Below are 15,868 nucleotides of genomic sequence, written 5' to 3' on the forward strand. Positions count from 1 at the left end.
ACTAAGACCTGGCACAACCAAAAAAAAATATATAGATAGATAGATAGATAGAGATAGATAAATAAATAAATAACCAAGCCTGGAATTTCCCTAGCTCAAGGTTTCCTGTTATGTGAAACGGTACGTTTTCTGTATTGTTCAAGTCAGCATTTTTCAAACAGCAGGTTATGTGAGTCAGGAACTCCATGACATGGGTCGCAACTGGCATTTTTTAAAAGGAAATCAAATGAATAGAAACAATGAGTGTGCATCACCCATAGGAAAGGGGGCTGGTTCATGCCTCTCTCTCACCTGGGCACGTGTGAGCCTGAGGCAGATGCCACCTGCTGTTCCCCATTTTCAATTTCTGCTTCTTCCTGAGCACAGAGACTACACTTCCCAGCCTCCCCTGCAGTGAGGTGTGGCCACAGAACCGAGCTCTCGCCAGGGTGAGTGGAAGGGAAGCACACTGCTTGTGGACCTGGCCCTCACACCCTCCCAAACGTAAGTCCCACGCTCTCTCCCCATCGCTGGCTGACACACATGATGAAGACGCCCCAGGGAGATGATGGAGCCGTGAGAGGAAAAAGGCCCAGGTCTCTGAATAAAGGAAGCTGCCCACCAACCCAAGGACTAATGTTCTGCTGTGTTGGCTGTTATGTGAGTGGGTCTATTTGTCACAGCAGCCTAATCTAAGCAAATGACGTCTAAGCCATGACATAAAATGTACTGAGAAACCCCGTTTTCTTTTTTGTTTGTTTTCGTTTTAATAAATTTATTTATTTTTGGCTGTGTTGGGTCTTCGCTGCTGTGCGCGGGCTTTTCTCTAGTTGCAGCGAGCGGGGGCTACTCTTCGTTGTGGTGCGAGGGCTTCTCACTGCAGTGGCTTCTCTTGTTGCGGAGCACAGGCTCTAGGGGCACAAGCTTCAGTAGTTGTGGCATACGGGCTCAGTAGTTGTGGCTTACGGGCTTAGTTGCTCCACAGTACATGGGATCTTCCTGGACCAGGGCTCGAACCCATGTCTCCTGCATTGGCAGGCAGATTCTTAACCACTGCACCACCAGGGAAGCCCAAAACCCCGGTTTTAAAAGCCACTTCTTGATGGGTTTTCTGTTACAGCTGAAAGCATTGTGACTGAGTCACATGACCCATGACCCTGTGGATTTGGGGGAACAGTTCTCCCCTCAATACGGGATCTGACATTTGGAAGGAATGAGTTCCACTCAGTGGCCTGGCCAGCCCTGCCCTTCCTGGCCCTGAAACCATGTCTAAATGCCTCCTGGGTTCCTCTCTGGCACCAGCACTCAGGATGCAGTCCCCTACCAGCCCCTGCCTCACCTGCAGCACCAGTGCATCCAGGGCGACCCTCCGAATCTCCGGGACAGGGTAGGGGGCGAAGGCATCGTAGTCCGATTCGGCATAGAGGCGGAAGCAGACACCAGGGCCCGTGCGGCCCGCCCGGCCCTTACGCTGCTCAGCACTGGCCTGACTGATCCAGAACTCCTGCAGCCGCTGCAGTTTGGCCTGCGGGTCATAGCTCATCTCCTTCACCTTCCCTGGGTGGGCAGGAGGGTAGCAGGGAGGGAAGGGAAAGTGTGTGCAGGAGCCACGTGGGCCCTCCATGCGCCTGGCCCTCTACCCAGCCGTTCACTCACTGACACCCTCACTTACTCCTTTGTTCCAGTAACACTAACTGAGAGCTTACTCTTGGCCCCACCCTACCATTTTGTTAATGTATTCTTTAGTTTCCTCATTCATTTATCTTTTCATTTATTTTCTCAAGCCTTTTCTTACTCAGAGGTTCAGTCATCCAACATAAAATTATGGAATCTTTTATCGTCAGTGGCATCAGATTCAATACAATAAGATAACTGCTGACATTTACTGAGCATTCACCCTGTGCCAGGTTCCAGCCTCAGCCCCCAAATGTATTAACGTCTTTAACCCTCAACACCTGAGGGAGGTGCTGTTATGACTGCCATTTTACAAATGAGCAAACGGACGCACTGAGAGTCACACAGCCGGCAGTGTACCTGCAGGCTGGCCCCAGTGCCTCCTCGCCACTAGGCTATGCTGACTTTCCAGAGAACAGTCTAGTTGGGAAGACAGACAATAACAGATCTTGATCTTAAATAGATCAAGATATATAAAATATAATGCCCATACTATGAAGAAAAATAAAGCCTCATAAGGGAAGTGACAGTGAAAGGAGATCACTTAGATAAAGTGAACAAGTGGGCTTCTCTAATGGGGAGACATTTGCGCAGGTCCTGAAATAAGGTGAGGGAGTGAGCCGTGTAAAAATCTGGGGAGAGACAGCTCTCTGCAGAGACGACGGTAAGTGCAAAGGCCCTGAGGCAGGAGCAAGCTAGGAAGGCCTGAGCAAGATTAAGATGCTGCCACTGCTACACAGCCCTAAACACTACCTCCTCCCTGCTGTGGTCCAGAGTTCCCTCACTACATGTGCACAGCTCCAAACCCCACACTTCTCACCAGATCCTTGAGGTAGCTGGGGGGGCAGCGCTTACCAGAATCTACGACAAAGCGGATCCCATCAATGGTGACTGAGGTTTCAGCGATGTTGGTGGAGAGGATGCACTTCCGGACTCCAGGTGGGGCCACGTCGAACACCTGGGGTATAGTGAAGAGGCGGCATCAGTGCCTTGTCTTTCTCTCACCCCAGGCCCTTTGCACAACTAACTTGGCACTCACTAACCCATGTGTCCAGTGGCCTCCTGGATGTCCCACGGGCACCTCACAGCCATATGTCTAAAACAGCCTCAGCACCTTCTACTGAACCCTTCCCTACTCGGGCCCCCATCTTAGAGATGGCTCCTCATCTACTGCATCACCGGGACCAGAACCTGGGCTGTCCTGGGCTGTCCTGGGCTGTCCTGTCCCGTCCTGGGCTGTCCTGTCCCTTCTCACCCACCCCGCCACACCAGATCATCTTGAACATCTCATGAATTCACTCCCTCCTCCCCAAACCCACAGCCCCTGCCCTGCTCCACGCCCCTCCTTTCCCACCCTAATCCCGCTCCAGCTTCCTCCCTGGTCTCTAGTCTCATCCCCTCCCATCCAGCCTTCACATGCAGCAGAGGGATCTGCTAAAGCACAAACTGGCACTGCCCGCCACCTTGCTCAGAACCTTCCCGTGACCCCCCTCCAGTGCCCTCAGGACAAAGCCCACCACCACAATGGGTCTTCAAGGTCCCTGGTGGTCTAACCCTGCCCACCTCTCCAGTCCCATCTCTCCTGACTTCCCCTTCACAATCCGGACCCAGCCACTTTGAGTGCAGTTTCCCAGCTGTCCCATCTTTCTCTCACCCCAGGCCCTTTGCACAAGCCCTTCTCATGGACCCAAGAGACAGCCAAGCACAGTGGTTAAGAGCGGCTGTCAGCAACTGCAGCCTGCAGGCCAAATCCACCCTGCCACCTGTTCTTGTAAATCAGGTTTTAATGGAACGCAGCCTCACCAGGTCAGTCTACAGCTGCTTTCCACCTGTAATAGTAGAGTAGTTACGACAGAGACCACAGAGCCCATGAAAACTAAAAATCTGCCCTCTTCACAGGAAGTCTGCCACCCTCTGGTTAAGAGTATGGGCTCTGGTACCAAATTACCAAGTTCTACAGCCTGGCTCTGCCAATTATGTGACTTTGCATAAGTGCCTACGCCTCAGTTTCTGTATCTATTGAATGGGGACAACAGGACCTGGCAGACAGGGCGGCTGTGAAGCTTAGAGACAAGGAGTGCACAGAGCTCAGGACTCTGCCCAGCACAAAACCAGTGCTCCACACGCTTCAGCTGGGACACGCTTCTCCTCACCCCCTTCCTAGAATGGGGCTTTCTCAGGTCTCCACGTACAGAGTCCCTTCCTCCAGGAAGCCTTTCCTGAATCCACCAAGACTCTGCTCTCAGAGTATCCAGAGTTCTCCTCTACCACTTGTGGGATTGTCAATTACTTGTCTATCCCCCCTCAGTGGACCAGCAGCTTGAGGGGAAGAACCATATCTCAGCTCCCACTGTATCCCAAAGAGGCCCCTTGGAGCAAGGGGAGCACTAAGGAGGTGCTCAAAGCTTGTTTCTTTAATCACTAAACAACCAAGTCTGACCTGAAGGGATTCTTCTGGAGGTGACTATGGTAGTCAGCCTCCAGGACAGCCTGGGGGAGTCTCAACTCCCAGGATTCACACCCTCACCCAGTACCTTCCCCCTGAACAGGGCAGACCGGGTAAAAAACTAAGGCATAGGGCTTCCCTGGTGGCGCAGTGGTTAAGAAACCACCTGCCAATGCAGGGGACACGGGTTCGAGCCCTGGTCCAGAAATATTCCACATGCCGTGAAGCAACTAAGTCTGTGCGCCACAACTACTGAGCCTGTGCTCTAGAGCCCGCGAGCCACAGCTACTGAAGCCCACGTGCCTACAACCCATGCTCCACAACGAGAAGCCACCACAATGAGAAGCCCACACACTGCAACGAACAGTAGCCCCCACTCGCCACAGCTAGAGAAAGCCCGTGTGCAGCAATGAAGACCCAATGCAGCCAAAAATAAATAAATAAATAAATAAATTTAAAATTAAATAAATAAAATAAAACTATCTACTATCTGGAAATTAAAAACAAAACAAAAAACAAAAAACACTAAGAGATACTGTAGAAATGATGGTTTGTGATTTCCAAAGCTAGGTCATAAAAGATGCTGTGGCTTCTACTTTGGTCTCTTGGGAAGAGCCAGCCACCATATCGTGAGGACACTCAAACAGCCCCCTAGAGAGGCCCCCAGCCAACAGCCAGCTCCATCTGAGAAGATAATCCTCCAGCCCCAGTCAAGCCTTCAGATGAGAGCATCCCCAGCTGACATCTGACTGCAACCTCATTAGAGACCCTGAGCCAGAACCATCCAGCTAAGCTCCTCCCAGATTTCTGATCTACAGAAACTATGTGAGATAATGCATGTAACAGTACACGTGCTGCTAGGTTTGGGGGTAATTTGTTATACGGCAATCAATAACTAACACAGCGACCCAAAGGCCTCTCTCCCAGCACCCTTCCATTCTAACCAGGCAGTCTCTTCACCTTTCCCCACACCCCACTCACAGGTTCCCACCTCCAGGCCTTTGCTCAAGCTGGTTCCCCCCACCTGGACTGCCTTCCTCCCTCTTCTCCTACTCAAAACCCTCCTTGTCTGGGGCTTCCCTGGTGGTGCAGTGGTTGAGAGTCCGCCTGCCGATGCAGGGGACACGGGTTCGTGCCCCGGTCCAGGAAGATCCCACATGCCGCGGAGCGGCTGGGCCCGTGAGTCATGGCCGCTGAGCCTGCACTCCACAATGGGAGAGGCCACAACCGTGAGAGGCCCGCGTACCGCAAAAAAAAACAAAAAACAAAAAAAACAAACCCTCCTTGTCCTCCAAAGCTCAGCTCCAATGCCTCCCACCTCATCAGGAACTCAAAGATGGGAGCAGCCCCTCTGCAGCCCACAGCCCTGGCTTGTGGGGTCATATCTGTCCTGCATTAGCTGCCCTCAGCCCCCCCAGACCCCCATCTGCCCCACGTGGCCTGGCTGCATGCGCCACCTTGTCCTGGTCGGCCACAGAGAGGGCACTGTGCAGCGGCAGCACCGCCCAGCGCTGGGTGTGGCTGGCGTAGGTCTGGGCGGCCTCGAGCACGGCGCTGATCTCCGCCATGCCACTGAGGAAGACCAAGAGGTCACCCCGCTCCTCGGGTGGGTACTTATTGTCAATGGCCTCCAGCACCCTGAGGAAGGGCCGCGGGTCCAGCTTCTCCGACTTGGATGTTGTCGGCTCGGCCTCCTGCGGCTGGTACACAACCTGTGAGGAGACAGCCCCAGGCAGGAGCATACCTTGTCACTCCAGCTCCCAAGCAATGGGGCGAGGAGGCCACAGGCTGACAGAGAAGACACACATCAGTCAGGCAGCAGACAAAGACGGTATCTGAGGAGGATGTAATAAAAGGTCAAAGTATCAAGGTAACTGGAAGGTTTCTGGGGTGCTGGTAATGTTCATGTTTTTTAATCTGAGTGCTGGCTCTATACAGGTATTTAATTTGTGAAAATTAATTGAGCTGTACACTTGTGATATGGGTACTCTTTTGTATCTGGAGTATAACTCCAACAAGAACAAAATTTTAAGGGGTGGAGTTGGGATTAAAACACTAGAAATCACTTCTCTGAAAGTAACCTCACTGTTTCTAATGGTTACTTAGAAGACAGACCGATGGGCATTTAGACCCAGAAGCCACAAGGGACAGTGCATCTCCTGGGGCTAGGAACCTCAGAGCTCTTATCAATTCTTGGGCCCCAAAACAAGAGGAAGTAGTGGTTATCAAAACCATAAAGGAGGGCTTCCCTGGTGGCGCAGTGGTTGAGAGTCCGCCTGCTGATGCAGGAGACACAGGTTTGTGCCCCGGTCCGGGAGGATCCCACATGCCGCGGAGCGGCTGGGCCCGTGAGCCATGACCGCTGAGCCTGTGTGTCCGGAGCCTGTGCTCCACAACAGGAGAGGCCACAACAGTGAGAGGCCCGCGTACCGCAAAAAAAAAAAAAAAAAAAAAAAACATAAAGGAGAGAGCTGTGTGGAGAGACATCTCGAAAAGGAGCTGTGACTTCGGGTGAGGGTCACAGTTCACTGGAGACCTCAGGGGAGGGGCTGACTCTCCTTTTCCCACTGGCCAACCAGAAGGCAGAGGGGAAAGGGGTCCGTTTGTGCCTCCCAGGGAAGACAGGAAGGTGGGGAAGGGACAAGGAGATCTGGAAGGGCAAACAGAAGCTATCGGGCACAGGGACATGTCTGTCTGTGAGTGGGATTCAAGTCCTGGCTCTACCACTTCTGAGATACTGCTAATCACCCTGTGATGCACAGGGCAGCCAAGAATTACCCAGACCCAAATGTCCAAAGCGCTGAGTCTAGAAACCCTGCCCTGTGAGATGGGAGAGCAATGAGAAAAGAGGAGCCTGGGTCCCTGAACGACCACGTAGAACAGAGCTGCCCATCAGCCTGGACCAGCCACACTTGGCTGGCTTGGGTTATATAAGAAAAATTTATTTCTATGTTATCTGAGCCTTTAAATTTTGGGGTCTCCTCTAACAAGCACTTAGCACTCTATCCAGCACACTGTAAATGCTCCAAAAACAGCAACTTTAAAAAAGAGAGCGAGAGAGAACATCATTAATCAAAGAGATGGGAAACAGAGAAAAAGAGAAGAGAAGGGACATGTCCAGGGTGGCCAGAGACCAGGTGGGAAGTCCGGGGAGGGCCGAGGGGGGCACTGACCGTGATGGGGAAGAGCCTCCCGGGCACCTGTACCACAGGGGCACCGCCGAAGTAGCTGGAAAAGAGCGAGATGTTGATGGTGGCTGACATGAGGATGACCTTGAGGTCAGGTCGCTGGGGCAGCAGGCGCCGGAGGATACCCAGGAGGAAGTCGTTGTGGAGGTGCCGCTCGTGGACTTCATCCACGATCAGGACCTGGTACTGCGGCAGGCGGGGCTCCCGCTGGATTTGCCTCAGGAGCAGCCCCACTGTCAGGAACACAATCTTGGTGGCCGCCGAGCGTGTGCTCTCAAAACGGATCTGGTAGCCGACCTGGGAGTGGGGGGCAATGGGAACGTGTGGTCGGGAGAGGACCTGGGCCTGGGCCACAGCCCCTCGCCCTCCCCAAATTGAAAATCTGAGCAAATGTCCCACATCAGACTCTGGAGTCCAACAGGCTTAGGTTCAAATGCCACCTCTGCCACTTAGTGCTGTTGACTTGGGCAACTCCATCCCACAGATGCGTATTTTTTCCTCCTGGATGCAGTGAGAATTACATGTGCTAATGCACATAAAGTACTTGGCACAGAGCCTGACGTATGATACTAATTAATTACAATAGTAATGCTTAACCCTTCTTTGAGTCCTTTCTATGTACCAGGAACTACTTTAAATCTTTATGTGTATCAACTCACTCCATCCTCACAACTACCACACAGTATAAGCACTAGTGTTACCCTCACCTCAGAAATGGAGAAACTGACACGAGTCATCCAAAGTAAAATCGCTAAAAAGTGTTATTGAGAGGAAATGTGTCTTAACCCCTACCTCACATCATACACACATAGATTTCAGATGAATTACAGTCCTAAATGTAAAGGTTTTTAGAAAAAAACAGAACATCTTCATGACCTTAAAGTATGCAAAAATTCCTTACACAGAACCCAAAGGGTGGCAACCATAAAAAGAAAATGACAGACTGTGTTATATTTAAATGAAAAGACACCATCATCAAAAGACACCATTCAGAAAATGAAAGGAAACTCACAGAATAGAAGACAAGATTTACAATACATAAATCCTACAAAGGCCTCATAGCCAGATGCTATAAAGACATATAAATCAAGAACAAAAGCACAGAAAACACAAAAGCGAAATGGGAAGAAGACTTGAATAGACACTTCACAAAAGAGGATCTCCAAATGGCTAATACATACATGAAAAGGCACTCAATGTCCTTAGTCATCAAGGAAACACAAATTAAAACTCACAATGCAGGGACTTCCCTGGTGGTCGAGGGGTAAAGAATCCGCCTTCCAATGCAGGGGACATGGGTTCGATCCCTGGTCGGGTAACTAAGATCCCACATGCCGCAGGGCAACTAAGCCCTCTCGCCACAACTAGAGAGAGAAAAACCTGCATGCCACAACTAGAGAGAAGCCCGTGCGCCACAAGGAAAGATCCTGCATGCCTCAACAAAGATCCTGCATGCCACAGCTACTACCCAACGCAGCCAAAACAAAACAAAACTCACAATGCAAATTAAAATGTGATATCACTACAGACCCACTGGAAAATCTAAAATGAAAATGATTAACCATAACAAGTATTGGTATGACCCAGTGATCCTACCCTTATTAGATATATACCCAACAGAAACATGTACCAAAACACACCAAAAGGCATGTTATAGAATGTTCGTAGTGGTACCATTCACAAGAGCCTAAAACTAGAACTCTCCGCAATGCCCATCAACAGTAAAAGGAACCAATATCTGTGGTGCCTTCACAATGGAATACCATACAACAGTGTGAATGAATGGTGTACATCTACATGATGATACTATAGGTGAGTCTCACAAAACTAATATTGAGCAACAGAGGCCATAACTGGCAATAGTGAGCAAGAGAACATACTTTTTGATTCCATTTATAAAAAGTAAGAAAAAGAGGGACTTCCCTGGTGGTCCAGTGGGTAAGACTCTGCGCTTCCAACGGAGGGGGCCCCGGTGCAATCCCTGGTCGGGGAACTAGATCCCGCATGCATGCTGTGACTAAGAAGTCCACATGCTGCAACTAAAAGATCCCGCGTGCTGCAACTAAGACCCGGCATAGCCAAAACAAACAAATAAATAAATTTTCAAAAAAGTAACAAAAAGAGGAGAAAATAATCTGTGATATTCTATCACTAACGCAGGTCTGATAATCTAGCACTAAAATAACGATCTATCCCTAAGAATAGTGATGACTCTTGAGGCCTCAAGGCAGTAACTGGGAGGCGAAACGAGGAGGTTTCTGGGGTGCTGGTAAGTTTGACTTTTTTACCTGAATGCTAGTTACACAAATGCAGTCAACTTATGAAAATTCACAGAGTTATATACGTATGATACGTGCATTCTTCTGTGTTGAGAATATGATAACTTCAAAAACAAAAATTTTTAAGTGGTCGAGCCAGGATTAGAACCCTAGAACTCATTAGTAGGAAGCATCCTCATTCTTTTTTTGTGACTGCCTAGAAAAAGACTGATAAACACGGAGGCATTTCCGATTTTTGACTGTTAAGGTGCTATATTGGGTAATGTTAGTGCCTTTGTCACTTGGACCATCTCCAGGCCAATCGATAGATAAATTTCTACAAGAATCATCGCTGGGTCAAAGGGTAAGGGTTTTCGTAACAATACTGCCATAGGGCAACCAACTTATTCCGCGAGGTCACTGGGAAAAACTGGAAACCTGTTCTGTCCCACTCACCTGTGAGCCGTACTGACTGAGGCTCTCAAAGCCAACCCGCTTCGCCAGTGAGATGCAGGCGATCCGCCGGGGCTGGGTGCATGCCACGTGGCTGAAGCCAGCGGCCAGCAGGTACTGGGGCACCTGAGTGGACTTGCCGCAGCCCGTGTCACCTGCCACCACCACCACCTGGTGCTCCTTCAGTGTCTGCAGGATGCGATCCCCATACTGGGCGATGGGCAGTGCCATGCGCTCACGCTGCAGTTTGGCCAGCCGCCCAAATGCCTGCTTCTGGCCAAAGTCCAGGTAGTGCAGCAGGGCTTGGCGGAACTCAGACACTCTCTCCGGGGCCAGGCGCCTGCCTAGCCCCCGAGAGCGCCGAGTGTCGGGGCCAAGGACGGAGAGGTTGATGCGGTAGCGTGGGTCATAAGCGCGAGGTAGGTCGGCCAGTGCCGGGATGCTGTGCTTGGGATGCCTAGAGTCTTTCTCCTCCTTCCTGGTGGTCTTGAGATTCTGGAATCTCTGCAAGCGTTCAAAGAAGGTCCAGAACTTCTGGCACTCCTCAGAACCCTGCCGGATATAATCCTCATCACCGAAGAAGGCGTCCTCGAAGAGGCGACGTGTCTCTGGACAATTCCAGTCCCATTTCTCTGGGTCCTCTTCCTGACTGGGAGCCGGGGGTCGGTCTCGGGGACCCCTGCCCTCCCTTGTTCTGGGAGGCGGCATGCCGTGGCTAATCCCAGTGTTGTCACAAAACTGGCCTCAGTTCTGATCACCTAGACCAGATACTCCTCACCTCCTGCAGTGAGAGGCCAGTGCCTGCAATAAGGAAGCACTTTGTCTTCAAAAAGCTAATTTCCTCCTCAGGGGTGCGATAGGATCACGGCAGGTGCTGGCAGAGTAAATGCCCTGAGGCCTGGGTCAAGCTGGTGACACACAGGGCACCTCATGACTCCTGTGGTGATCTCTGGGATGGACACAAGTTCATGCTGGGATCTCGGGCCCTGAATGTTTGCGGGAGAGAACAGAAGACATTCATTCATTTTTAGAAACATTTATTGAGAGCCTGCTGTTCTGCAAGCACTGGAATGGGGGGAGGGACAGCAATGAATAGGACACACCGAGTACCCACAGGTGGTCATTTCCCCAGACTCTGACAATCCCGAGATGGAGGCTGTGATAAAGGAAGCCCAGGGGGTTGAGGGAGCCTTCCTTGACTGTGCTTGGGAGTCAGGGAAGGATCCCCGGAGGAGGGAATGTTTGACCTGAAGGAATGTAGGTCATGTGGCCAGTCAACAGCAGAACGTGGTCCTGAGAGGTGATAACATGAGAGAGTTGTGGTCCACTGAGTTTCAGGGCTCCTGCACTTTGAAATCAAGTGCACAGTTTTGCAAGTGTTGCATTATGTATGTTTTGTTTTTGCCTGCCCGGCAATTCTTTTTCTTTTTTTTTTTTTTTTTTTTCCAGAAAAACCTATGCACTTTCCTTTGGAGAGCAGCCCTTCCTGGAATCCACATGGTTCCCACTGCCTTTAAGTGAAGAGAATTCCTACTGGTTGGGCAAGTGACAAAGGCCTGGCCAATCACAGTACCCTACTCCCCCTTTAACCAGTGACTGGTCTGAAGAGCGGACACATTGGCCTGAGGAGGGCCAATCAGGGCCTTTCCCTGGAATTTACACTGTTATTAGGAGACAAAGGCTTATTTACTGTGGCTAAGCAAGGACAATATAAACAGGGAGTTGTTTGTAGTAGCTCTTAAATAGTCTTTCCTAGAAATCTATCCCACAGAAAATGCTGCACGTGGGCACAGTGAGGCACACACAAGGATGGTCACCGAGCCACTACAAGGAGAGAAGTGGAAGAGGGACGGGGAAAAGCTTGGCAACATCATTCAATGCCTGAGGCTTAGTTCCCGCCAACCCTCCACTTCATGGCTACACAAGAAAATGTCTTTTTCTTAAGGTTTGGTTTCTGACTCTTAGCTGCGTAAGTCCTAACTAACAAAGCACATCCCCGCGTATGTGCAATTTTCTGGAGCGAAGCCCATCACTCAGATTCTTCAAAGAGTTTATGATCTTAAAAGGGTCCCGAGACTTCCACGGTAAAGACTTCATGGTCAAACAGATCTGGGTTTGAATTGCAGCTTTATCAGATGTGTGACCACTGGCAAATTAAACCCTTTGAGGTTTTCTTCATCTATAAAATGGGGGCAATACCCATCTCAAAACACTGCAATGTTTATCACCTAGCCTGGCACAGAGAAGCTAAATGGGTAACTGGCATACAAGTCCAGAGAGAGGAACCACGGGCATACAACCTGGAAACAAATGACACTCAAATGGCCACGATTCACCCTGGTTCATTAGCAATGCTTTCACCTTCTCTGCCTTCAGTCTCTGAGGGCCATCACAGAAGAGTTCTGAGGTTCCATCTCTGTAGCCTCGGAGGGACCCAGACCAACCCTGGGAGTTATTAGAGCCAGGTGAGGCTTTCAGCTGAAGAACCTGTGAACTGGCAGAGCTGTTTCCCACAGGAGCAGTAGCCATGTGTGGGGATGCGTGGGGAGTGCACATCACTTCCTGGTAAACACCTGGGCTACGTGATGCCACGGCGCCTTCAGAGGGAATTCCTGTCCTAGAAGGGAAGGAAAAGGCCTTGAAAGACTGCTGTGATGCTGAGCCAGTGTTTCTCAGAAGAAGACAAGGACAATTAGATGGAGGAGAGCGTTCCTCCCAGACTGCTAACTGCCTGTCCTTGCATGTGGGCCGGAAGGAGAGCACCCTCATGACTCTCAAGGAATCCATTCTCTTAAGACTACCTTTTCGACTTCCTGGATCTACTAGTTTCTCTGTAACTGTGTCTCGGACCATCTCTTGGTCTCTTGGCCTGTATTTCCTAGGCTTAAGGCTTTTAGAGGTTTTCTCCGCTTCCCTATTTCTCTCCTGTCTGGCTCTCCATCTTCAGGTCTCTTGTCTGTTTTGGTCCATCCTGCTCACCACCCTCATCTCTGTTCCCTTTCCTTGCCTGGTCCCATGTCTTTTCATTTATCTAATGCTCTCCCATTCGGATTCTGTTCTTTAGTCTGATTTTCTCTCCAGCTGTCTTCCTCCATTCGATGCCACTCTACTTCAGTTTTCCATCCGACTGTCTCATTTTCTGTTTGAATTTTTTTTTTCCGACTCTCCGTTTTCGTCTCTCTCCATCACTCTCTTCCTCCATCGTGACTCTCCCATCTCTCTCCATTTCTCCCTAAAATTTTGTCACTCAGTTGTCTGAAGCTTTAACAATAGCTAACGTTTACTTAGGGCTGACGCATGTATCAGGTACTATTCTAAATCACTCATATATATTTATATGCATACATATACATCATACACACATATACACACTTTTCTCGCAACCTTAGTTTCCACTCTCATCTTTCTACGTTTCCCTCCATTTCCCAAGTTCCCGGTGCGATCGCATTTCTCTCGTACTCCCTCTAAGCCTCTCTCGGTAGGACCCATCAGCCTCTTGCCCTCGATCTCTCCAGTTTTCGGCTTCCCTCCTCTCTCAACCTCCCTGTCTCTCGGTCCCTCAGTTTCTCGAAGCTTCCTTCCGTGCCTCCATTTCTTTCAGGCTCTCTGACCCTCAGGTTCTCTCAGGAACGCTCAGGCTCCACCTCGGTCTGTGTCTCCCGGCTGCTCGGCCTCCTCCAACACACTGCCTCATCTCGGGATTTCCCTCCCCCCTCAGCTCGCTCCCAAGATGTTCCCGGACCTGATCGGACTCCGGCCGCCGCCACCACCAACCTGCGCAGCCGCCCCGCCCCCTCACCTCGTTCGCCGCCTCGAACGCCTCAACTTCCGGTCCGCAGGGTCCCTCACGCTCCCGAAACCGGTCCTGCGCCTGCGCACGCCATCCTCACAGCCCAGCCCCGCCCCACTGCAGACTCGAACCAGTGAGCAGCTGCGAGCGCCCAAGACTCACTCTGCGCCTGCGTACAGCACGCTCAGGCCCCGCCTTACTTAGGGCGGAGCCTCGGGTGACGCTGCGCCCTTTAGGGGTTCGGTGGGGGCGTGACGGTGGAGACTTGCTCTACGTTGCGCTAGAACTTGCATCTGGGCATCGCCCGGACGCTGGGGTTTTAGCCGAACTAGGAAGCTGGCCGGAGCCCAGACACTATTAAAACGGTCCCGTTATTTATTTATTATGATTCATAATTATTAATACATAATTCTATCAATGTATAATTCACCCTATCAACTCACTAAAGAATAATACAACTCAACTTCCCAGCTTTCTGTCTTAGACGTCTTATGTTTTCCAGCGACGACCACAGGTATTAGATAGTCGTTAAGTGTTTGTTGAACGAATGACTAAATGAACGAGAAAAGTCAGTCCTCTTTAGTCCTAGATGGGCCAGTCATTGCAGCCCTGAGCCTGTTTCCCTATTTATAACACGAGGATAATACCTACTTTTCAAGGTTGTTGGGAAAAATAAATGCAAAAGTATACATAAGGTACATAAACTTTTTTCACTACTGTACATATAGGCACTTCACAAATGTTAGATCTTTCATTTTTATTTTTATATCCTTCCTGTCATTCTCCTCGTACCTTTGGATAACTTTGCAGTTAAGGAGGTACAGCCTTCATTTCTGGAATCAGTTACAGGCACTGAGGATACAGAAATGAACAAAACAAAGGAGCTCATAGTTTGGTGGGGGAGACAGACACATAGATTAAAATAAATAGACTGTCAAGAAGAACTGCATCCTCTATGGAGAAAAACAAAGCAGGGAAGGGGCAAGGAGTGATGCTCTTTGGCCCAGTGACAGTCAGAGAAGACATCTCCCAGAAAGTAGCATTTGAGCAGAGAGCTGAAAATAGTGGGGCTGCAAGCCATGGGGATCCCTGGGCGGGGACGTTCTAGGTAGAGGAAGCCCCAGAGGCCAAGACTGAGATGACCACAAACTTGGAGGGTTCAAGGGCCAGCAAGCAGGTTTGTGTGACTGGATGAAGGATCAGGGAATAGTAGGGAGAGAGGAAGAGGATAGATCATACACACCAAAGTGAGGACTTTGGCTTCCAATCTGAGTGAGATGGGCTCCATGGGCAGAGTTCCATATGACTTAGATTTTAACAGAATCCTCTGGCTCCCATGTGGGGAACAGACTATAGGGAATCAAGATGAGAAAAGGGGACCAGAGAGGAAGCAATAGGTGGCTGGACCAGGACGTTAGCAGAGAAGATGGATATTTTAAGATAGAATCTGCAGGATTGGCTGCCAGATTGGCCATGGAATGTGAGAGAGAGACGGCAAGGATGACCCCAAAGTTCTTGGCCTGAGCTCCTGGAAATACAGAGTTGCCATCAACCAAGATGGGGAAGATGCAGGAGGATGGCCGAGAGAGAAAATCCAGAGTTCCACTGCGAGCATATTGAGTTATTTACTGTACATTGAGTTGGGATGTCAAGTGGGAAGTTGCATGTAACTACCAAACCCTTGGGAAACAGTTTGAACGTAGGCCAATTCTTGTGTCATTATCAAAAGAAGAAGAGGAAGAAATTGACTAACATCTGCTTAAAATGTACAAAAGAGAACTACAATTTTTTTTAAAAAAAGGAAAATGGGAAGCAGTAAACAACAAATATGAAATCAGGAAGAAAATCACAAACTACCAACACTGAGATTGAGTAGCAAACTTGAAACTAGTTCTTGGAAAAACTATTAAGATTTGGTTCTTTGGAAACCTAAGGAACTCGATATATCCATGCTAACAATAAACAAAAACAAAGGAACAAACTTGAGAACAAAAGGGAGAAGTTACAACAAACAAAAAGCAGGATTTTTCTTTTTTAAAATAAATTTATTTATTTATTTTTGGCCGTGTTGGGTCTTCGT

At 49.7% G+C, this 15,868-nt stretch overlaps 1 protein-coding gene across 5 annotated transcripts in view; it reads right to left on the reverse strand.

Annotated features, from left to right (window-relative positions):
* The window catches only part of DHX34 (DExH-box helicase 34), a 32,001-nt gene extending 18,097 nt beyond the window's left edge, over window positions 1-13,904 (reverse strand). For 2 of the 5 annotated variants that reach the window (XM_030873780.2, XM_070044147.1), the window contains exons 1-6: window positions 13,798-13,904; window positions 10,002-10,984; window positions 7,273-7,584; window positions 5,557-5,811; window positions 2,509-2,611; window positions 1,319-1,536 (exon numbers count right to left, since the gene is read on the reverse strand). In XM_030873780.2, the coding sequence (XP_030729640.2) occupies window positions 1,319-1,536; window positions 2,509-2,611; window positions 5,557-5,811; window positions 7,273-7,584; window positions 10,002-10,706 (1,593 nt within the window). In that variant the 5' untranslated portion in view covers window positions 10,707-10,984; window positions 13,798-13,904. Of the gene's footprint in view, window positions 1-1,318; window positions 1,537-2,508; window positions 2,612-5,556; window positions 5,812-7,272; window positions 7,585-10,001; window positions 10,985-12,359; window positions 12,616-13,740 lie in introns of all 5 variants that reach the window. The other 3 variants (XM_060288644.1, XM_060288645.1, XM_060288646.1) reach the window with 3 other exon arrangements.
* Window positions 13,905-15,868: the final 1,964 nt, after the last annotated feature.

The sequence above is a fragment of the Globicephala melas genome, chromosome 19, assembly GCF_963455315.2.
Source record: "Globicephala melas chromosome 19, mGloMel1.2, whole genome shotgun sequence".
In the NCBI taxonomy this organism is placed as follows: domain Eukaryota; kingdom Metazoa; phylum Chordata; class Mammalia; order Artiodactyla; family Delphinidae; genus Globicephala; species Globicephala melas.